General features: G+C 42.3%; 2 protein-coding genes across 2 annotated transcripts in view; both read right to left on the reverse strand.

Moving 5' to 3' along the window:
- Positions 1–24,303, reverse strand: part of LOC137393845 (uncharacterized) — a 125,803-nt gene that overhangs the window by 31,403 nt on the left and 70,097 nt on the right. The window contains exons 56-61 of the mRNA XM_068080555.1: positions 21,580–24,078; positions 21,314–21,481; positions 19,697–20,467; positions 19,075–19,164; positions 15,426–15,497; positions 13,036–13,110 (exon numbers count right to left, since the gene is read on the reverse strand). Of these exons, the coding sequence (XP_067936656.1) occupies positions 13,036–13,110; positions 15,426–15,497; positions 19,075–19,164; positions 19,697–20,467; positions 21,314–21,481; positions 21,580–24,078 (3,675 nt within the window). The remainder of the gene's footprint in view (positions 1–13,035; positions 13,111–15,425; positions 15,498–19,074; positions 19,165–19,696; positions 20,468–21,313; positions 21,482–21,579; positions 24,079–24,303) is intronic.
- Positions 2,938–11,723, reverse strand: LOC137392928 (microtubule-associated protein futsch-like). The gene is made up of 2 exons (XM_068079292.1): positions 3,066–11,723; positions 2,938–2,961 (listed from the first exon to the last, which is right to left on the reverse strand). The coding sequence occupies exons 1-2, from the start codon at positions 11,721–11,723 to the stop codon at positions 2,938–2,940; spliced, it is 8,682 nt and encodes a 2,893-aa protein (XP_067935393.1).

Here is a 24,303-nt window from a genome sequence, read left to right on the forward strand (position 1 = left end):
TCACTTACTGCGGCTTCAGTTTCAACCTCTTGCGCAAAGTGGGATGCTTCCTCATCGACAGATGGGCTGCGTTCAGTTGCTGTGGGTGCAACTTCTTCGGTTTGAGCATCTTCAGAAAGTGGTTCTTCTTGTGAGCTTTCAGCATGAGAAACTTCTGGCTGTACTGCCAATTCAACACTATCTGCATCGCCCTCATCAGCAGCAGGGGCGACTTCACTTTCCACTACAGCTACTACTTGTTCCTCAACATCTTCGACAACAGTTTGCCCAGATGCATCTTCACTTACTGTGGCTTCCGGTTCAACCTCTTGCACAAAGTCGGATGCTTCCTCATCAACCAAGGGGCTGGGTTCAGTTACTGTGGGTGCAACTTCTTCGGTTTGAGCATCTTCAGAAAGAAGTTCTTCCGGTAAGCTTTCAGCATGAGAAACTTCTGGCTGTATTTCTAGTTCAACCCTATCTCTATCTGCATCGCCCTCATCAGCAGCAGGGGCGACTTCACTTTCCACTACAGCTGCCAATTGTTCCTCAACATCTTCGATAAAAGTTTCCTCAAATGCATCTTCACTTACTGTGGCTTCAGGTTCAACCTCTTGCACAAAGACAGATTCCCCTTCATCAACCAAGGGGCTGGGTTCAGTTACTGTGGGTGCAACTTCTTCGGTCTGATCATCTTCAGACAGAAGTTCTTCTGGTAAGCTTTCAGCATGAGACACTTCCGGCTGTACTTCTAGTTCAACCATATCTCTATCTGCATCGCCCTCAGCAGCAGGTGGGACTTCACTTTCCACTACAGCTACTACTTGTTCCTCAACATCTTCGATAACAGTTTCCTCAAATGCATCTTCACTTACTGTGGCTTCAGTTTCAACCTCTTGTGCAAAGTGGGATGCTTCCTCATCTACAGATGGGCTGCGTTCAGTTGCTGTGGGTGCAACTTCTTCGGTTTGAGCATCTTCAGAAAAAATTTCTTCTTGTAAGCTTTCAGCATGAGAAAGTTCCGGCTGTACTTCTAATTCAACACTATCTCTAACTGCATCGCCCTCATCCGCAGAAGGGGCGACTTCACTTTCCACTACAGCTACCAATTGCTCCGCAACATCTTCGATAACAGTTTGCTCAGATGCATCTTCACTTACTGTGGCTTCAGGTTCAACCTCCTGTACAAAGTCGGATGCTCCCTCATCTACAGATGGACTGGGTTCAGTTGCTGTGGGTGCAACTTCTTCGGTTTGAGCATCTTCAGAAAGAAGTTCTTCTTGTAAGCTTCCAGCATGAGAAACTTCCGGCTGTACTTCCAATTCAACACTATCTCTATCTGCATCGCCCTCATCAGCAGAAGGGGCAAATTCACTTTCAACTAAAGCTACCACTTGCTCCTCAACATCTTCGATAACAGTTTCATCAAATGCATCTTCACTTACTGTGGCTTCAGCTTCAACTTCTTGCACAAAGTGCGACTCATCTTCATCAACCAAGGGGCTGGGTTCAGTAGCGGTAGGGGTTGCACCTTCGGCTTGAGCGTCTTCAGGAAGTGGTTCTTCTTGTAAGCGTTCAACGCGATAAACTTCTGGCTGTACTTCCAATTCAACACGATCTCTATCTGCATCGCCCTCAGCAGCAGGGGCGACTTCACTTTCCACTACAGCTACCACTTGTTCCTCAACGTGTTCGATAACAGTTTGCTCAAATGCATCTTCACTTACTGTGGCTTCAGGTTCAACCTCCTGCGCAAAGTCAGACTCCCTTTCATCAACCAAGGGGCTGGGTTCAGTTACTGTGGGGGTTGCAGCTTCGGCTTGAGCATTTTCAGAAAGTGGTTCTTCTTGTAAGCTTTCAGTATGAGAAACTTCTGGCTGTACTGCCAATTCAACGCTATATGCATCGTCCACATCAGCAGCAGGGTCGACTTCACTTTCCACTACAGCTACCACTTGTTCCTCAACATCTTCGATAACAGTTTCCTCGAATGCATCTTCACTTACTGTGGCTTCAGTTTCAACTTCTTGCACAAAGTCCGACTCCTCTTCATCAACCAAGGGGTTGGGTTCAGTAGCTGTAGGGGTTGCAGCTTCGGCTTGAGCATCTTCAGAAGGTGGTTCTTTTTGTAAACTTTCAGCATGAGAAACTTCTGGCTGTACTTCCAATTCAACACTATCTCTATCTGCATCGCCTTCATCAGCAGAAAAGGCGACTTCACTCTCCACTACAGCTACCACTTCGTCCTCAACATCTTCGAAACCAGTTTGCTCAGATGCATTTTCACTTACTGTGGCTTCAGGTTCAACCTCTTGCACAAAGACAGATTCCCCTTCATCAATCAAGGGACTGGGTTCAGTTGCTGTAGGGGTTGCACCTTCGGTTTGAGCGTCTTCAGGAAGTGGTTCTTCTTGTAAGCTTTCAGCGTGATAAACTTCTGGCTGTACTTCCAATTCAACACTATCTCTATCTGCATTGCCCTCATCAGCAGAAAAGGCGATTTCACTTTCTACTACAGCTACCACTTGTTCCCCAATATGTTCGATAACAGTTTGCTCAGATGCATCTTCACTTACTGTGGCTTCAGGTTCAACCTCTTGCACAAAGTCAGATTCCCCTTCATCAACCAAGGAGCTGGGTTCAGTTCCTGTGGGAGTTGCAGCTTCGGTTTGAGAATCTTCAGAAAGAAGTTCTTCCGGTAAGCTTTCAGCATGAGAAACTTCTGGCTGTACTTCCAATTCAACACTGTCTGCATCGCCCTCATCAGCAGAAGGGGCGACTTCACTTTCCACTACAGCTACCAATTGCTCCGCAACATCTTCGATAACAGTTTGCTCAGATGCATCTTCACTTACTGTGGCTTCAGGTTCAACCTCCTGTACAAAGTCGGATGCTCCCTCATCTACAGATGGGCTGGGTTCAGTTGCTGTGGGTGCAACTTCTTCGGTTTGAGCATCTTCAGAAAGAAGTTCTTCTTGTAAGCTTTCAGCATGAGAAACTTCCGGCTGTACTTCCAATTCAACACTATCTCTATCCGCATCGCCCCCATCAACAGAAGGGGCAAATTCACTTTCAACTACAGCTACCACTTGCTCCTCAACATCTTCGATAACAGTTTCATCAAATGCATCTTCACTTACTGTGGCTTCAGGTTCAACCTCCTGCGCAAAGTCAGACTCCCTTTCATCAACCAAGGGGCTGGGTTCAGTTACTGTGGGGGTTGCAGCTTCGGCTTGAGCATTTTCAGAAAGTGGTTCTTCTTGTAAGCTTTCAGTATGAGAAATTTCTGGCTGTACTGCCAATTCAACGCTATATGCATCGTCCACATCAGCAGCAGGGTCGACTTCACTTTCCACTACAGCTACCACTTGTTCCTCAACATCTTCGATAACAGTTTGCTCAAATGCATCTTCACTTACTGTGGCTTCAGTTTCAACTTCTTGCACAAAGCCCGACTCCTCTTCATCAACCAAGGGGTTGGGTTCAGCAGCTGTAGGGGTTGCAGCTTCGGCTTGAGCATCTTCAGAAGGTGGTTCTTCTTGTAAACTTTCAGCATGAGAAACTTCTGGCTGTACTTCCAATTCAACACTATCTCTATCTGCATCACCCCCATCAGCAGAAAAGGCGACTTCACTCTCCACTACAGCTACCACTTCGTCCTCAACATCTTCGAAAGCAGTTTGCTCAGATGCATCTTCACTTACTGTGGCTTCAGGTTCAACCTCTTGCACAAAGACAGATTCCCCTTCATCAATCAAGGGACGGGGTTCAGTAGCGGTAGGGGTTGCACCTTCGGCTTTAGCGTCTTCAGGAAGTGGTTCTTCTTGTAAGCTTTCAGCGTGATAAACTTCTGGCTGTACTTCCAATTCAACACTATCTCTTTCTGCATCGCCATCATCAGCAGCAGGGGCGACTTCACTTTCCACTACAGCTACCACTTGTTCCTCAACATGTTCGATAACAGTTTGCTCAGATGCATCTTCACTTACTGTGGCTTCAGGTTCAACCTCTTGCACAAAGTCAGATTCCCCTTCATCAACCAAGGAGCTGGGTTCAGTTCCTGTGGGAGTTGCAGCTTCGGTTTGAGAATCTTCAGAAAGAAGTTCTTCCGGTAAGCTTTCAGCATGAGAAACTTCTGGCTGTACTTCCAATTCAACACTGTCTGCATCGCCCTCATCAGCAGCAGGGGCGACTTCACTTTCCACTACGGCTACTACTTGTTCTTCAACATCTTCGATAACAGTTTGCTCAAATGCATCTTCACTTACTGTGGCTTCAGGTTCAACCTCCTGCGCAAAGTCAGACTCCCCTTCATCAACCAAGGGTCTGGGTTCAGTTACTGTGGGGGTTGCAGCTTCGGCTTGAGCATTTTCAGAAAGTGGTTCTTCTTGTAAGCTTTCAGCATGAGAAACTTCTGGCTGTACTGCCAATTCAACGCTATATGCATCGTCCACATCAGCAGCAGCGTCGACTTCACTTTTCACTACAGCTACCACTTGTTCCTCAACATCTTCGAAAACAGTTTGCTCAAATGCATCTTCACTTACTGTGGCTTCAGTTTCAACTTCTTGCACAAAGTCCGACTCCTCTTCATCAACCAAGGGGTTGGGTTCAGTAGCTGTAGGGGTTGCAGCTTCGGCTTGAGCATCTTCAGAAGGTGGTTCTTCTTGTAAACTTTCAGCATGAGAAACTTCTGGCTGTACTTCCAATTCAACACTATCTCTATCTGCATCGCCCTCATCAGCAGAAAAGGCGACTTCACACTCCACTACAGCTACCACTTCGTCCTCAACATCTTCGAAACCAGTTTGCTCAGATGCATTTTCACTTACTGTGGCTTCAGGTTCAACCTCTTGCACAAAGACAGATTCCCCTTCATCAATCAAGGGACTGGGTTCAGTTGCTGTAGGGGTTGCACCTTCGGCTTGAGCGTCTTCAGGAAGTGGTTCTTCTTGTAAGCTTTCAGCGTGATAAACTTCTGGCTGTACTTCCAGTTCAACACTATCTCTATCTGTATTGCCCTCATCAGCAGAAAAGGCGATTTCACTTTCCACTACAGCTACCACTTGTTCCCCAACATGTTCGATAACAGTTTGCTCAGATGCATCTTCACTTACTGTAGCTTCAGGTTCAACCTCTTGCACAAAGTCAGATTCCCCTTCATCAACCAAGGAGCTGGGTTCAGTTGCTGTGGGTGTTGCAGCTTCGGTTTGAGCATCTTCAGAAAGTGGTTCTTCTTGTAAGTTTTCAGCGTGATAAACTTCTGGCTGTACTTCCAATTCAACACTATCTCTTTCTGCATCGCCATCATCAGCAGCAGGGGCGACTTCATTTTCCACTACAGCTGCCACTTGTTTCTCAACATCTTCGATAAGAGTTTCCTCAAATGCATCTTCACTTACTGTGGCTTCAGGTTCAACCTCCTGCGCAAAGTCAGACTCCCCTTCATCAACCAAGGGGCTGGGTTCAGTTACTGTGGGGGTTGCAGCTTCGGCTTGAGCATTTTCAGAAAGTGGTTCTTCTTGTAAGCTTTCAGTATGAGAAACTTCTGGCTGTACTGCCAAATCAACGCTATATGCATCGTCCACATCAGCAGCAGGGTCGACTTCACTTTCCACTACAGCTACCACTTGTTCCTCAACATGTTCGATAACAGTTTGCTCAGATGCATCTTCACTTACTGTAGCTTCAGGTTCAACCTCTTGCACAAAGTCAGATTCCCCTTCATCAACCAAGGAGCTGGGTTCAGTTGCTGTGGGTGTTGCAGCTTCGGTTTGAGCATCTTCAGAAAGTGGTTCTTCTTGTAAGTTTTCAGCGTGATAAACTTCTGGCTGTACTTCCAATTCAACACTATCTCTTTCTGCATCGCCATCATCAGCAGCAGGGGCGACTTCATTTTCCACTACAGCTGCCACTTGTTTCTCAACATCTTCGATAAGAGTTTCCTCAAATGCATCTTCACTTACTGTGGCTTCAGGTTCAACCTCTTGCACAAAGACAGATTCCCCTTCATCAACCAAGGGGCTGGGTTCAGTTACTGTGGGTGCAACTTCTTCGGTCTGATCATCTTCAGAGAGAAGTTCTTCTGGTAAGCTTTCAGCATGAGACACTTCCGGCTGTACTTCTAGTTCTACCATATCTCTATCTGCATCGCCCTCATCAGCAGCAGGTGGGACTTCACTTTCCACTACAGCTACTACTTGTTCCTCAACATCTTCGATAACAGTTTCCTCAAATGCATCTTCACTTACTGTGGCTTCAGTTTCAACCTCTTGCGCAAAGTGGGATGCTTCCTCATCTACAGATGGGCTGCGTTCAGTTGCTGTGGGTGCAACTTCTTCGGTTTGAGCATCTTCAGAAAAAAGTTCTTCTTGTAAGCTTTCAGCATGAGAAACTTCCGGCTGTACTTCTAATTCAACACTATCTTTAACTGCATCGCCCTCATCCGCAGAAGGGGCGACTTCACTTTCCACTACAGCTACCAATTGCTCCTCAACATCTTCGATAACAGTTTGCTCAGATGCATCTTCACTTACTGTGGCTTCAGGTTCAACCTCCTGTACAAAGTTGGATGCTCCCTCATCTACAGATGGGCTGGGTTCAGTTGCTGTGGGTGCAACTTCTTCGGTTTGAGCATCTTCATAAAGAAGTTCTTCTTGTAAGCTTTCAGCATGAGAAACTTCCGGCTGTACGTCCAATTCAACACTATCTCTATCTGCATCGCCCCCATCAGCAGAAGGGGCAACTTCACTTTCAACTATAGCTACCACTTGCTCCTCAACATCTTCGATAACAGTTTCATCAAATGCATCTTCACTTACTGTGGCTTCAGCTTCAACTTCTTGCACAAAGTGCGACTCATCTTCATCAACCAAGGGGCTGGGTTCAGTAGCGGTAGGGGTTGCACCTTCGGTTTGAGCGTCTTCAGGAAGTGGTTCTTCTTGTAAGCGTTCAACGCGATAAACTTCTGGCTGTACTTCCAATTCAACACGATCTCTATCTGCATCGCCCTCATCAGCAGCAGGGGCGACTTCACTTTCCACTACAGCTACCACTTGTTCCTCAACATGTTCGATAATAGTTTGCTCAGATGCATCTTCACTTACTGTGGCTTCAGGTTCAACCTCTTGCACAAAGTCAGATTCCCCTTCATCAACCAAGGAGCTGGGTTCAGTTGCTGTGGGAGTTGCAGCTTCGGTTTGAGCATCTTCAGAAAGTGGTTTTTCTTGTAAGCTTTCAGCATGAGAAACTTCTGGCTGTACTGCCAATTCAACACTGTCTGCATCGCCCTCATCAGCAGCAGGGGCAACTTCACTTTCCACTACAGCTACTACTTGTTCCTTAACATCTTCGATAACAGTTTGCTCAGATGCATCTTCACTTACTGTGGCTTCAGGTTCAACCTCTTGCACAAAGACAGATTCCCCTTCATCAACTAAGGGGCTGGGTTCAGTTACTGTGGGTGCAACTTCTTCGGTCTGATCATCTTCAGAGAGAAGTTCTTGTGGTAAGCTTTCAGCATGAGACACTTCCGGCTGTACTTCTAGTTCAACCATATCTCTATCTGCATCGCCCTCATCAGCAGCAGGTGCAACTTCACTTTCCACTACAGCTACTACTTGTTCCGCAACATCTTCGATAACAGTTTGCTCAGATGCATCTTCACTTACTGTGGCTTCAGTTTCAACCTCTTGCACAAAGTCGGATGCTTCCTCATCTACAGATGGGCTGCGTTCAGTTGCTGTGGGTGCAACTTCTTCGGATTGAACATCTTCAGAAAAAAGTTCTTCTTGTAAGCTTTCAGCATGAGAAACTTCCGGCTGTACTCCTAATTCAACACTATTTCTAACTGCATCGCCCTCATCCGCAGAAGGGGCGACTTCACTTTCCACTACAGCTACCAATTGCTCCTCAACATCTTCGAGAACAGTTTGCTCAGATGCATCTTCACTTACTGTGGCTTCAGCTTCCACCTCTTGCACAAAGTCCGAGTCCTCTTCATCAACCAAGGGGCTGGGTTCGGTTGCTGGAAGGGTTGCACCTTCGGCTTGAGCGTCTTCAGAAAGTGGTTCTTCTTGTGAGCTTTCAGCATGAGAAACCTCTGGCTGTACTGCCAATTCAACACTATCTTCATCGCCCTCATCAGCAGCAGGGGCGACTTCACTTTCCACTACAGCTACTACTTGTTCCTCAACATCTTCGACAACAGTTTGCTCAGATGCATCTTCACTTACTGTGGCTTCCGGTTCAACCTCTTGCACAAAGTCGGATGCTTCCTCATCAACCAAGGGGCTGGGTTCAGTTACTGTGGGTGCAACTTCTTCGGTTTGAGCATCTTCAGAAAGAAGTTCTTCCGGTAAGCTTTCAGCATGAGAAACTTCTGGCTGTATTTCTAGTTCAACCCTATCTCTATCTGCATCGCCCTCATCAGCAGCAGGGGCGACTTCACTTTCCACTACAGCTGCCACTTGTTCCTCAATATCTTCGATAAGAGTTTCCTCAAATGCATCTTCACTTACCGTGGCTTCAGTTTCAACCTCTTGCACAAAGTCAGATTCCTCTTCATCAACCAGAAGGCTGGGTTCAGTTGCTGTGGGGGTTGCACCTTCGGCTTCAACATCTTCAGAAAGTAGTTCTTTTTGTAAGCTTTCAGCACGAGAAACTTCTGGCTGTACTGTCAATTCAACACTATCTGCATCGCCCTCATCAGCAGCAGGGGCGACTTCACTTTCCACTACAGCTACTACTTGTTCCTTAACATCTTCGATAACAGTTTGCTCAGATGCATCTTCACTTACTGTGGCTTCAGGTTCAACCTCTTCCACAAAGTCAGATTCCCCTTCATCAACCAAGGAGCTGGGTTCAGTTCCTGCGGGAGTTGCAGCTTCGGTTTGAGCATCTTCAGAAAGTGGTTTTTCTTGTAAGCTTTCAGCATGAGAAACTTCTGGCTGTACTTCCAATTCAACACTGTCTGCATCGCCCTCATCAGCAGCAGGGGCGACTTCACTTTCCACTACGGCTACTACTTGTGCTTCAACATCTTCGATAACAGTTTGCTCAGATGCATCTTCACTTACTGTGGCTTCAGGTTCAACCTCTTGCACAAAGACAGATTCCCCTTCATCAACCAAGGGGCTGGGTTCAGTTGCTGTGGGGGTTGCAGCTTCGGGTTGAGCATCTTGAGAAAGTGGTTCTTCTTGTAAGCTTTCAGCATGAGAAACTTCCGGCTGTAATCCCAATTCAACACTATCTCTATCTGCATCGCCCTCATCAGCAGAAGGAGCGACTTCACTTTCCACTACAGCTATTACTTGTTCTTCAACATATTCGATAACAGTTTGCTCATATGCATCTTCACTTACTGAGGTTTCAGGTTCAACCTCCTGCACAAAGTCAGATGCTTCCTCATCAACCAAGGAGCTGGGTTCAGTTGCTGTGGGGGTTGCAGCTTCGGTTTGAGCATCTTCAGAAATTGGTTCTTCTCGTAAGCTTTCAGCATGAGAAACTTCTGGCTGTACTGTCAATTCAACACTATCTGCATCACCCTCGTCAGCAGCAGGGGCGACTTCACTTTCCACTACAGCTACTACTTGTTCCTCAACATCTTCGATAACAGTTTGCTCAGATACATCTTCACTTACTGTGGCTTCAGTTTCATCCTCTTGCACAAAGTCAGATTCCCCTTCATCAACCAAGGAGATGGGTTCAGTTGCTGTGGAGGTTGCAGCTTTGGCTTGAGCATTTTCAGAAAGTGGTTCTTCTTGTAAGCTTTCAGCATGAGAAACTTCTGGCTGTACTGCCAATTCAACACTATCTGCATCGCCCTCATCAGCAGCAGGGGCGACTTCACTTTCCGCTACAGCTACTACTTGTTCCTCAACATCTTCGATAACAGTTTGCTCAGATGCATCTTCACTTACTGTGGCTTCAGGTTCAACCTCTTGCACAGAGTCGGATGCTTCCTCATCAACCAAGGGGCTGGGTTCAGTTGTGATGGGGGCAACTTCTTCGATTTGAGCATCTTCAGAAAGTGGTTCTTGCTGTAAGCTTTCAGCATGAGAAACTTCTGGCTGTACATCCAACTCCACACTATCTCTATCTGCATCGCCCTTATCAGCAGCAGGGGCGATTTCACTTTCCACTCCAGGTACCACTCGTTCCTCAACATCTTCGACGACAGTTTGCTCAAATGCATCTTCGCTTACTGTGGTCTCAGGTTCAACCTCTTGCACAAAGTCAGATTTCCCTTCAGCAACCAAATTGCTGGGTTCAGTTGCTGTGGGGGTTGCGTCTTTGGCTTGAGAATCTTCAGAAAGTGGTTCTTCTTGTAGGCTTTCAGCATGAAACACTTCCGGCTGTACTTGCCATTCAGCACTATCTCTTTCTGCTTCGCCCTCGCCAGCTGCAGGACTGACTCCACTCTCCACTACAGCTACCACTCGCTGCTCAACAGTTTCGACAACAGTGTGCTCAGATGCATCTTCACTTACTGTGGCTTCAGGCTCAACCTCCCGCACAAAGTCAGATGTCTCTTCATCAACCAAGGGGCTGGGCTCAGTTGCTGTGGTGGCAACTTCTTCGGTTTGAGCATCTTCAGAGAGAAGTTCTTTCTGTAAGCTTTCAGCATGAGAAACTTTTGGCTGTCCTTCCAATTCAGCAGTATCTTTATCTGCATCGCCCTCGTCAGCAGCTGGAGTGACTTCACTTTCTACAACAGCTACCACTTGTTCCTCAACATTTTCGACAATAGTTTGCTCAAATGCACCTTTGCTTACTGGGCTTTTAGGTGCAATCTCCTGTACAAAGTCAAATTCACTTTCCTCAACCAAAAGAATGGGCTCAGTGGCGATTAGGGCAATATCCTCGGTTTGAACATGTTCAGAGTCAGGTCTCTCCTGTAAGCTTTCAGCTTTAAGATTTTCCTCCTCTACTTGCATTTCGTTATCATTTTCATTCATATCGCTTTTCTCACCAGCAGATGCGGCTTCACTCTCTAGAACAAGGGTGACTTGTTCCACCACATCATCAACAAAAATTTCTTCAGATCCAAATCTGCCTACTGTGGCTTCGGGTTCAGCATCCTGTACGAAATCAAATTCACTTTCACCAACCAAAAATGTGGGATCTGTTTTGATCAGGGCAACCTTTTCCGATTGACTATTTTCAGACATTGGTTCTCCATTTAGGCTCTCAACTTGAAGAATCTTTGTCTCACCTTCCATTCCGACATCTTCTTTGTCCACGTCATCCTCTACATCAAAATGCATGGCTTCACTCCGTAAAACAGCAGCCACTTGTTCTTCCATATAATCGACAACAATTTCCTTGTATGCCTCTTCAGCTACTGTGCCCTTCACCTCATTTTCCTGGATATAATCAGAAGTACCCACTTCGACCATAGTGGCAAGCTCACATTCTTCAGTCTCCTTATCAGGACATGGTGTATTCAATTCAAATTTTTCTTTGTTTCTGTTCATCGTTACACCTTCCTCTTTTATGTCTGCTACATCATTAAACTTGCTGTTCTCTTCCCCACTTATTTCACAGCTTTCAGTTGCAGAGTAACTCATTGCATTACCATTAGCATCAATATTTCTGCCTACAGGCTTGCCAAGGTCTGTTGCAACTGGCTCTCGGTCTTCAAATAAGACACTTTTGTCATTAACTGTATTACCAAGTCCTGAGCCATCGTGAACAACGATGTTTCTCTCCAATGTGTCATCAACTTTATCTGAAATAATCATTTCGATGAGCTGGCTCTACGGTGAACATTTTTCACGTTGGAGAAAAGAAAACTAGTAGTGTAAGTGTGTGATAAAGCCATTCAACATTACACTACAGAAAAGGTAAGATTTGCATCAGCCACAATGCTACATAACATGATTAATTCTACAGGGTTGTTTGTTGCAACCATTCGCAAGTGTGTCAGATAGCAGTAGCAGGCAACTGAGGAGAAGCAAGGAATCGGTAGGGAGAACGTACCAGAAAGCTTTAGGCATTGGTCACACTTATTTATTCATTTCAAAAGTCAATCATCTCTCACTTAAGTATGTCGTATTGTTCATCAGAAGGTTACAATCAAACCAATGAATAATTGAGCAATAATACTAACCAATATCCTTTGCTCCTTTACCAGACTTTTCTTCATTACGAGCTCCGTCATGCAAAGCACTGGCCAGCTTGTATGCATAAGATGTAAAACATGCAGCAATGGCATACGGTGCTAGGAATTGCTAAAGGTTAGCGAAAGCTAAAAAAGTCAGCGATGCTGTCTAAACCTAAAGGAGGTTACCTGCCGGTCACATAAACATCTGTTTCACGGTTAGTACATTGTCATTGAATAGTCTGTGGTGACTCCTATCAAAACTTATCAAAACAAAAACGCGCCAAACTCATTAAAACTTTCCAACGTATCGAGATGTTTACAATCACCTTTAGATGAACATCCGGAGAAACAGTATAATATATACATAGCCAAACCGCAAATTAGCACTAAAAGCTCGGAAGATGAAGAGTATGAGTAAGAGATGTTGAAGGCGAGCGTTGAATTGGGTAGCTAGCGCGCCAGATCAACCAACAATGGACACCGAGGAGGTACGGCTCAGCATTTGCTAAATGTTTAGTTGACTGAGTAAGCCTGAGCATCCAAAGGTTGATGGCGCCTGTGCATAGCATTGTTGAGCAGGGATCATGAAATGTTGAGTGTAGTTAATAGTGATATGTTTATGTGCAGTAAAGCATACAATATGAGAAGAATAATTATATAGCACGAGAATTTGGATGCAAGCACAATCATGCTAATAGATATCCACCAGTTAAGACTACAAGAAAAAAGGATGAATAATGGCTTGAAGTAAAATACAACTAGCGGAGGGTTCTGCATATGAAGTGAAACTAAAATGAGGGATACAAACTTATATATCAACTTTCAAGTTGATATTTAAGAGAATAGCCAAGACCAAACAGTACAAGGATTATAGATGCAATACAGTTTCATACAATAAGCTATGAGCAATGCAAAAGTAATGAGCCAGTCGTAACAGTATCTTCACTTACCGTCTGTTGTCAGAGAGGAAGCCAAGTGATCCTTGTAAAAGGTGCTATCTTCCTCACTCCTTGGCTCAGCTTTGTCTGCAAACATTCAAAGGCAAGTTTAAAAATCATCGTCAATTGTTTACAGTCAGACAATGAAAATTGGAGTTGTCTGCTCACTTTCTATTGACATGAGGGCTGATATCATAAATCAGGGTTATCGTCTACTGGAACTAAATTTTTAAAGTTTAGCTACCGGGTCAGTAGTAGAGTATTGAAAGAGCTCTGTTACTTTAGTTAACCATTTATAGAGGCTAAAGTGCACAGTAGCCTGGTTTGATTTCTTAAACTAGGTTTATAAAGAATTTGCGATATAGCGGGTTTAGTTTAAGGAGAGTCTGTCCGGCTTTGGGCTAAATACCTGTTTACCACACAAACTAATTTTTGGGTAATTCATACTATTCTGAAATAATTTGAGACCCTTTTATGACTGTAAAATTTTTATTATTGTACAACCACATTTTATTAAAACCGCTTTTGATAATCTCAAACAGTTTGAGCATAGTTACATTACTAACAGAAGACAAATTTCCAAATTTTTGTATATATTTATTTTACAGTAATTTTGCTCTAAAGCAGTTAAACCTTGATTAACATCCTTAAAGACTATCAGCGAAGCAAAATTCAAACAGAATTAACTGATGACAATAAGGATTAGTTCAATCTTTTTGCTTCCTTGAAAAAGTTAATATCACTGTTAATAATTATCACAAAGTTATCACTGATCCAAAACCAGTTGCCATGCAAAAAATGCTTTTATGATAATACTAACAATGAGAAATGTGTATTTGCTGGAATACATAGCGATTGGTAAATTATTTATGACAAGTATTTATGTAAGCCCTAATTTGGTACAACTGCGACACTGACGAGTGCCACAATGTGACTGACGAGTGCCACAATGTGACTTGTAATATTATGTATAATCTAACGTAAACCCTCGTCAAACTAACGCAGCATCGGCCATGTCTATTTTAACTTAGTTTGGAGAAATGCTCACTGTCCATCTACATAGACTTGGATGCATGCTGATATACGCACACAGTAGTATCCGCTTGCGATATAAGACTTTTTGGGCCTGCGATAGCATATGAAGAAAGCCTCTTGCAGGACCAAGACAAACATAGCATGGTATTTCTTTGGATTAGAGCATTATTGGTTGAGCATCTTAACAGCACTATGAACAAGATGAGATGAGCAAACAAACTAGATCAAGTAAGAATATTTGGTTTGACCGAGGTTTTTGCCTAAGCATTGCATAAGCCTAGTTCACCAATGTGAACTAGGCTTATGCAATGCTATCAATACAGCCACTTCTGAGTAACCTTGTCACTTTTCTTCTTGCTGATGTAAGATTAGTGACCAAGAAAGTTTACATAAAAGTTCAACAAGAATATGGAAGACTAGAGAGAAACATGAGGAAGAACGAGCAAGGGATAAGCGACGAAGATGCAGTTGAGAAGGGGCTTCCCCAGAGCGAGCTGCAAAATTGCGAGTAGGCCTCAAGTATGCCACACTTTGAAGCAATAAGAATCTCTGTACAAAAATTAATCACAAAGATAGCAATTGGAAAAACTCAACACGAAATCAACATGTCGACAACTCAAGTACAACACACCAAAGCTGAATGTTATAATTGCATTAACAAGTTGAATATCAGTATCTTTCCGATGCTTGAGGAGTCTCATTTGGTAAAAGTTTTGGTAAAGTTGAATGCGTTCACCTGAGGTTGTTTCTATTGTTATGTAGATTAAAGTCATAGATGTACTATTTATAACTACTACCAATAACAGTAAATATTCATAGATGTACTATCTATAAAAATTTATACAAACAATAACAGTAAATATTCATATATGTACCATCTATAACTACTAACAATAACAGTAAATATTCATAGATGTACTATCTATAACTACTAACAATAACGGTAAATATTCATAGATGTAATATCTATAAATACAAACAATAACAGTAAATATTCATATATGTACTATCTATAACTACTAACAATAACAGTAAATATTCATAGATGTAAATGTACTAGACATTATCACATGTGATGTATTTAGCTGAACCAAAACAGGATAGAGCCCGACAAAAGCAAAAGGAAACTCATGCCTGTCACTGCATCTGTAAAAGCTACTGATATGTAACTTATTGTAGTAAATCAAATACTTAATTAATATATGCTTTTACTTTAAATAGAGAACAGTTATTCAACAGTCTTTTCTATTTCTTCTACGTGCCATGACCCCATGACTCCCAAGCAACTAGACATTTTGAGATTAGCAAATGACAGAGCTTAGCTAAGGCAATGAGGAGCAGGCAAGCGCAGAGCAGTTGAGCTTTACCTTGCGAAACGAAATCTGGTTCAACATGAATATCTCTGGACGCTGAGAGAGATGTTTGAAAGGTCTCCGAATCTGTATAACATTTAACAAGAACAATAGTCGCTCTTAAATCTCTTAAGAAAGGGTGCTACAAGAATTAAAAGGCATGACGAATGAATGATGATAGATAAGGTAGATGACCTAGACGCATGCGACCTAAACAAAATGTGACCCATTTGCTGACTAAATTAGCCGACTTTGCCTAGACGCAACAGATATGCATGCGCGGAATGCCCTGCGCATCTTGAAAATGTGACCGATGACATCCAAGTTAGGTAATACACTCAAACAAGTAAACACAGGCTAAGCTATATGAAAATCGATATACACATACTTGAGCAGTAGAATAATGCAAGATTTTGCAATGAAATAATCTATGTAATGTATACCAAAGATGAGCAGGTACTTATGAGAATTGACCCCGACCTGTCACAGACTGAAAGCAGAAACGTACAACGTAGACACAAATATATCCACATATGATATACACAGTCAGCTCAGGTGACAGACCCTTGAAAGAAATGATTTAGCAATAGCAAGAATGTTATTTAAATGCAACCCTAGAGACAGCAGCATATTTGAATAGAATGCTGGGAGATTCACAAATAACTTGTATAAAAATATAACTAAGAGAAGAGAAACAATAAAAGAAACAATAAGAGAAGAGAAACAATAGGAGAAACAATAGGAGAAACAATAAGAGAAACAATAGGAGAAACAATAAGAGAAACAATAGGAGAAACAATAGGAGAAACAATAAGAGAAACAATAGAAGAGGAAGAAGTAATATAAATAGGAGACTGCAGAGGATCAGCTCTACTATACCTACTACTGTTCACTCCATCCATCGCTTGCTGACTAACTGTATCGACAATGCTCACTGACCGCCAGACAGGAAATGTTCCCAAAAATAGTTGCTAATATTACTCTACCTTCTCACTCCACCCCAAAATGTTCACATCCAAAGAAGTGAGCGAAAGATGCTACCTGCTGATACACTATCTGCACAAACCTGACGATGAGCAATATCCGAGCAGCCAACAGACAGCGTATGCTAGTAGAATGAGACAGGTGAGCACGAGGCAGACCAACTCTGTAGCCGCAGCTCTCAAATATAGTGTAAAACGCTGTAAGCTAGTATTCACATCCATCACAACTAGCACTTGTCATGTCTGCAGGAAAGGTATAAGTGCGCCAGAGCGCGGAAACAAACGAGAGCCAGTCAAGTATGCCGCATGACCTTTGGTGTCACTGGCACTAGCACCTTTCCAGCCTATCATGACGCATTCCACTTCTATCCAACACCAATCAGTCTAACCGTTTGTTTAAAAAACACAGTTAGCATAGACTATGACGGGTTTCAAGCATTTGACACGAGGAAAACAAATCCACCAGAGTCTCGAAGGAGTGTCTCATGAAAACATGAGCGTTTTTATGAGACAGACAAACCTGCTATTTTACGTTTCTTTCGCTTCGATTTATAGCTACGATCACTAGTTTTCGCTCCACAGCAGAGTCTATGAAATATTTTAGGCATTTCTGCAGACAGCGGAGAGGCAATTGATAAAAAGAGATGCTATCAGTATCAACAATTGGCTATGAATGACTAACAGTGCGCAAATAACACTGATGAAATCTAATGGCCAGCCCATCAGCCGTGCTTACGATAGCCATACAACCCGACCCGACCGCAAGTGCTGCATGTCGAGTGCTATTTTCCTCTCAAGCCATAAATGACAACTGTGACGGATGAGAATCTAGACAAGCAGCGAGGGCCAATCGAATGTAGGCATGCGTGCACACGCACACTAGACTCGGATTGCAGTCTTGCAAGAAATATTTCAAACATTACAATGTAAATGAAATTAAAATTATCTAAAGACTGCTAAATCAAAAGCAGTTGTGAGACACTGAATCTAAACAGGCTTCAGGTGAAGACTACGACTGGATGAGGCCACCATTTAAAAGATAATCCACAGCAACCTAAAAGAGCTGCGATATTGATAGTACAAAAGTGAAAGGATAGGATAAAGTGACTTGTAAAAGCTGTATAAAATAAATTGCAGTAACTGGCCTTTACAGAAGGAATTTCAACAAATACCTTTTAAAAATTAGCATGAGTCAGTGCAGAATTATAAATTAACTATCAATTAGCATTCAGAGCAAAGCGCCAATGTGATATGTGAATGCAGCAAAAATACATGTAGTTTTTGCAATGGCACCTAGAACCATATAGCATTCATCATACGCCGATGTTCATGAAGATATGCTCATGAAGATATGTTCATGAAGATATGCTGATGAAGAGCGATGAGTGAGGAAGGATGGAGAAATGCATCCCCCACTGGCAGTCTTCCTCGCACACAAAAATGCTCTGTACATTCAGGAACAAAGCCTTACTTCTACAATGCTAATCACATCAATCTGAAGAGCCTTAACCCCACTGGCAGTCAACATGCAGATTCTTTTATACGCAGACAATCATTCATGAATAGAGTTAGGCGAAGTATTCTATTAGTTAAACCAGGCTAAAAGGTAACAGGTAATATTGTCACGAATTTACTTTTTAAAATTGTCTCCCTGTCTGATTCTATATATATGCATTTCTGAATACCAAAGTAATAGCTGTAATGATCATGCCAGAGCAGTGGCAAGGTCAGTAGAATAGATTACAGAATTCCAAAACTGCATTTCTATCTCGCTCTTTGATTATTTTCAGGTTAATCATCTATAGAAACTTGACTGCGATTCACCTACTATATTTTATTGGTCTCGTTCTCAATGCTTCGACTAACTTTTGGCAATCGTAAGATTAATATTTATGGGCCACCCGCTTTCAAGAGCGATATTTTATCTAAAAATATTTACCTTAGGAATTTTACTGCAACAATCGTATATCATCAACTCATTGATTATTTTACTGCAACAATCGTATATCAACTCATTGATTATTTTACTGCAAAAATCGTATATCAACTCATTGATTATTTTACTGCAACAATCGTATATCAACTCATTGATTATTTTACTGCAACAATCGTATATCAACTCATTGATTATTTTACTGCAACAATCGTATATCAACTCATTGATTATTTTACTGCAACAATCGTATATCAACTCATTGATTATTTTACTGCAACAATCGTATATCAACTCATTGATTATTTTACTGCAACAATCGTATATCAACTCATTGATTATTTTACTGCAACAATCGTATATCAACTCATTGATTATTTTACTGCAACAATCGTATATCAACTCATTGATTATTTTACTGCAACAATCGTATATCAACTCATTGATTATTTTACTGCAACAATCGTATATCAACTCATTGATTATTTTACTGCAACAATCGTATATCAACTCATTGATTATTTTACTGCAACAATCGTATATCAACTCATTGATTATTTTACTGCAACAATCGTATATCAACTCATTGATTATTTTACTGCAACAATCGTATATCAACTCATTGATTATTGATCTCCGATGACATAATGTCAGACGATGGTTATCTTTCGACCTTCCAATCAATCTATCTTTCGACCAGTAAATGGAAATTGACTGATTAAAAGACAGCCATGTTCTGGAGACCTACCGTCAACTGCAGAGGCTCTGTATTCATCCGTCATTCGTTGATGAGCGCTCACTTGTTCAGGTTCCTCAAACCTTTCATCAATTGCATCTCCTGTGGGGCAAAAAACAACTTTGGTCAAAAAGACATCTCTGTGGAGCAAAAACAATGAAATAAATTGATGCAGCATGTTTGATTCCTAATAAAAATGTTAAAAACAGATAATGGTTAGAAAGATAATTTCTCCAATCTAAATACATAGTGAGTTAGCTCAGAAAATAATAATAGCAAAGTCAGTCCATATCTTGCACTTTCATTGAAATGATCTAACTTTCTATTGCTATCTGCTCGTATTAGTATGATTGTAAGAAATGACAAGTACAAGAAAGCATTAGGTAATGAGAAGCACCCTTATTGCAGCCACCACCATTCACCTATTACCCGCTGTCAAGATTAGCTGACCTACATTTCCTTCACTACATGCAATCCCGCTATATTTGTGTTTCTTACTCCGTGTATTTACAAATAATAGCGAGAAAGCATTCAGTATTTGGAGAGTGATTACATTCCTATACTGACACATCTGACCTTATTCCTCTACAGGCTTTTCACTAAATCTAAGAGGCCAACTTGTACTGCCACTTACTAGCGTCCTCTACTGGTAGGTGCTCGAGCATTTCCTCGGCGAGTGGTGATACAATTTCAAGCTCATCTTGCATGAGTGGTGCAACCTCTTCGTATAAAGCTTCTTCTGACGGCGACTTGTCTTCAATGGCATATTCCTCCATACCAGTATCGATTGGTACTTCCCTCTCTATGTCATGAGTGTGGTGTATTGAGATTTCTAGCTCTTGGTTGTCTAAAGCAGTTTCTCCTATAGGCTCCCCGCTAGTCATATACACCGCTGCAGGAGATTCTACCAACTCATGGGTGACTGGAATGTCATAAGGGGGCTCCTCAATCTGTGAGCCATCTCCAGTGACGAGCACAGCCTCTTGACTAATTGAGAAGTGATATCGTCTCTCAATGGTCTCAGTCTCTCTAAACTCGTACTGTTGCTCTGTCACTGTTGCCGGCTGATCTTCCACAGAAGCTTCCAGAACAGACTCCTCAGTCATTAGTCGGTCATTAGCTTGAACCTTCTCTCGGAGGTCGCGAGTGATGGCAACCTCATAAAGAGGCTTGTCAGTGATGCCCATTTCAGGATAATCTGAAGTCTGGAATTGGCGCTCATAGCTTGCAGGATCTCCTTGTTCGTCTCCCTCTACAGGTGATTCCGCTCTCTGTGAGTCATGCTCTGAAGAAACATCAGCATCTGAACTCCCTTCTATCTTGTCAGTCAAATGTACATGTTCATCTTTACCTTGTTCAAGCTCAGTGTCCATAGAATACTGTGTTACGGTTTCATCAACTGTTGCTAAATTAAAATTATTACAATTATGTACAAATGTACAAACTGAGAATTATCCTAGAATTTAGTTTTGGTTCTATTGATAATATAGAAACAATTCAAAAACCATGAAAGCCAGCGTGATGTTTGGTAGCAGCTGTTTCATTAGCTAAAATAGATGTATTGCTCGGCAGTGTAAATCCGGCAGCAAGAAATAAATAAAAAACCTATTTTAGAAGTGAGCAGTTAACAATTGAGCGGTTTACAATTGAGCGGTTTACAATTGGGCGGTTAACAATTGAGTGGTTTACAATTGAGTAGTTTACAATTGAGTGGTTTACAATTGAGAAGTTTACAATTGAGTAGTTTACAATTAAGTGGTTTACAATTGAGCAGTTTACAATTGATTGATTTACAATTGAGTGGTTTACAATTAAGTGGTTTACAATTGAGCAGTTTACAATTGATTGATTTACAATTGAGTGGTTTACAATTGAGCAGTTTACAATTGAGTGGTTTACAATTGAGTGGTTTACAATTGAGTGGTTTACAATTGAGTGGTTTACAATTGAGTGGTTTACAATTGAGCGGTGAACAAGTGAGCAGTTAACAGGTGAGCGGTTAAAAAGTGAGCGGTTAACAGGTAAGCGAATAACAGGTGAGCGGTTAATAAGTGAGCGGTTAACAATTGAGCGAATAGCAAGTGAGCGGTTAATAAGTGAGCAGTTAACAATTGAGCAGTAACCAATTGAGCGATTACTCCAAACATTAACCTACCACCAGAATCAATAACAAAGTACAATGACTAGCAACTATCACCCAATCATCAGCCAAACACCTGGTAAAGAGCTGATGAACTGGGCGCATAGTTACCTTCATTTGCAAAATCACCAGAAAAAACAAGAGATGGTGATGCCGCATCAAGGTCAGAGAGAAAGGTCAAATAAGCCTTGCAGCGTTTATTTGAAAGTTCTCTTATTTGTTCATCGCTCAGTGGTGTTCTCTGACCATGGCGTACATCAATATCAGTAAGCACAGCATCTGCAGCAAATACATCCATGTTTCAGTAATATATCTGTCACTTGACCAAAAAAATTCAAGATAGCCCCCGTGACCAGTAATAAACACTAACAGCTTACCGTGAAAAGAAACTTCCATTTCACTGGTCTTTGCTTCCTCATCTTCCAACTCTGTGCCATTTCTCTCACTTTCCCCCTCCGATATCTGGGTGTCTCTCTCGATTTCTGACTGGTACTCCACAGCAGATGTCACTTCAGCGCTAGCTGAGATAGAGTCGACAAGATCTGTGGAGACATCAACTGCAGGATCTTTTCCATAATCGTATTGAGCCTCAATACCGGTGTCTTCAGCGACAAACTTTGGCGATTGTGGGACTGTTTCTATCATAGGCACATCATAGTCTTTTTCAACGAATTCTTCATGTTCTGTTACCCTAGCTGATGAGTGGGTGGAAAAATTGTCTACTTCTTCAATCTTTTCGTGTGAATCAATTTGGGTATAAGAGGCCATGTCTGCTGCAGTCTGTGCAATGAAATCTTCCTCAAGTTTGTCATAGCTCGAGGTGCTATCCTTGTATTGAATGTCCACAAAGGTAGTCTCATCTTCTTCTGTGGTAGTTTGTACATTGCATTGTTCCTCAGGTTCATTATAGCTTAAGCCCTTAACCTCATATGAAGTTTCTACAGGAGTTGTCTCAGCTACGTCTGCTGTAGTTTGGGTAAAGAATTCTTCCTCAGGTTCATCATAGCTCTCATCCCTAACCTCGTATTGAGTGTCTACAGGAATGGTCTCAGCTAGGTCTGCTGTAGTCTGGGTAATGAATTCTTCCTTAGGTTCCTCATAGCTCTCACCCCTGACTTCGTATTGAGTGTCTACAGGAATGGTCTCAGCTAGGTCTGCTGTAGTCTGGGTAATGAATTCTTCCTCAGGTTCATCATAGCTCTCACCCCTGACTTCGTATTGAGTGTCTACAGGAATGGTCTCAGGTATGTCTGCTGTAGTCTGGGTAATGAATTCTTCCTTAGGTTCTTCATAGCTCTCACCCTTATCCTCGTATTGACTGTCTACGGCAGTGGTTTCAACAACATCTGCTGTAGTCTGGAAATCTTCCACTGATTCATCACAGCTCGAGCTTCTAGCCTCATATGACGTTTCTATGGGTGCACTCTCGGCTAGGTCCGCTGTAGTCTGGGTAATGAATTCTTTCTCAGGTTCATCATAGCTCTCACCCCTAACCTCGTATTGAGTGTCTACAGGAGTGGTCTCAGCTATGTCTGCTGTAGTCTGGGTAATGAATTCTTTCTCCGGTTCATCATAGCTCTCACCCTTAACCTCATATTGAATGTCTACAGGAGTGGTCTCAGCTAGGTCTGCTGTAGTCTGGGTAATGAATTCTTCCTCAGGTTCATCATAGCTCTCACCCTTATCCTCGTATTGAGTGTCTACAAGAATGGTCTCAACTACGTCTGCTGTAGTCTGGGTAATGAATTCTTCCTCAGGTTCATCATAGCTCTCACCCCTAACCTTGTATTGAGTGTCTACAGGAATGGTCTCAGCTATGTCTGCTGTAGTCTGGGTAATGAATTCTTCTTCAGGTTCGTCGTAGCTCTCACCCCTAACTTCGTATTGAGTGTCTACAAGAATGGTCTCAACTACGTCTGCTGTAGTCTGGGTAATGAATTCTTCCTCAGGTTCATCATAGCTCTCACCCCTAATTTCGTATTGAGTGTCTACAGGAATGGTCTCAGCTATGTCTGCTGTAGTCTGGAAATCGTCCGGTGATTTATCATAACTCGAGCTTCTAACCTCAAATGAAATTTCTACAGGCGGGCTCTCGGCTAGGTCTGTTGTAGTCTGGGTAATGAATTCTTCCTCAGGTTCATCATACCTCTCACCCCTAACTTCGTATTGAGTGTCTACAGAAATGGTCTCAGCTACTTCTGCTGTAGTCTGGGTAATGAATTCTTCCTCAGGTTCATCATAGCTCTCACCTCTAACTTCGTATTGAGTGTCTACAGGAATGGTCTCAGCTATGTCTGCTGTAGTCTGGGTAATGAACTCTTCCTCAGGTTCATCATAGCTCTCACCCCTAATTTCGTATTGAGTGTCTACAGGAATGGTCTCAACTACGTCTGCTGTAGTCTGGGTAATGAATTCTTCCTCAGGTTCATCATAACTCTCACCCCTAACCTCGTATTGAGTGTCTACAGGAATGGTCTCAGCTACGTCTGCTGTAGTCTGGAAATCGTCCGCAGATTTATCATAGCTCGAGCTCCTAACCTCAAATGAAATTTCTACGGGCGCACTCTCAGCTACGTCTGCTGTAGTCTGAGTAATGAATTCTTCAGGTTCTTCATAGCCTGAGCCATTGACCTCGTATTGGCTGTCAGTGAGGGTTGACATGCCTATGCCCGTAGAAGCTTCTAAGATCTCAATTTCAGATTCCTTGAAAGTTTCTGGCTCAGAATACATCGGAGCAGATTCTGATGGATTTATAAAAACGGATGCCAAAGGAGGTTCCACCTGTAGCTGCATTTCCTTCACGTTCATGTCAAGCTTCTCATCAAACAAGCTTTCTCGCCGCCACGGTGACTGATCAACAGACTCGTCCACAGGTTCTGCAAAAAGAAAATGCATTTTTATAAATCGCACCAAATTTAAAAAATAGAAATATTATTATTAAATATTAACTAGATAAACTGCACAAAAGGCCTCTAAAACATCAAAAATAAGGGAGTTCGTTCTCACAAATACTATTGTAAGAGATATTGTAAGATATGGGCCCTTCAGCATTGATAGGTTTAGATTTGACAAGTGTGTATGTTGCTGTACGGTGGGGATAA

The sequence above is a fragment of the Watersipora subatra genome, chromosome 4, assembly GCF_963576615.1.
Source record: "Watersipora subatra chromosome 4, tzWatSuba1.1, whole genome shotgun sequence".
In the NCBI taxonomy this organism is placed as follows: domain Eukaryota; kingdom Metazoa; phylum Bryozoa; class Gymnolaemata; order Cheilostomatida; family Watersiporidae; genus Watersipora; species Watersipora subatra.

What these genes read in the sequence shown, in the direction of transcription:
- LOC137392928 (XM_068079292.1), bottom strand. Translation starts at nt 11,723, where the DNA reads ATGATTATTTCAGATAAAGTTGATGACACATTGGAGAGAAACATCGTT. An exon ending in AAGATGTTGAGGAGCAAGTG is followed by an intron (nt 2,962 to 3,065) that starts GTAGCTGTAGTT and finishes TCATGCTGAAAG; the next exon opens with CTTACAAGAAGAACTTCTTT.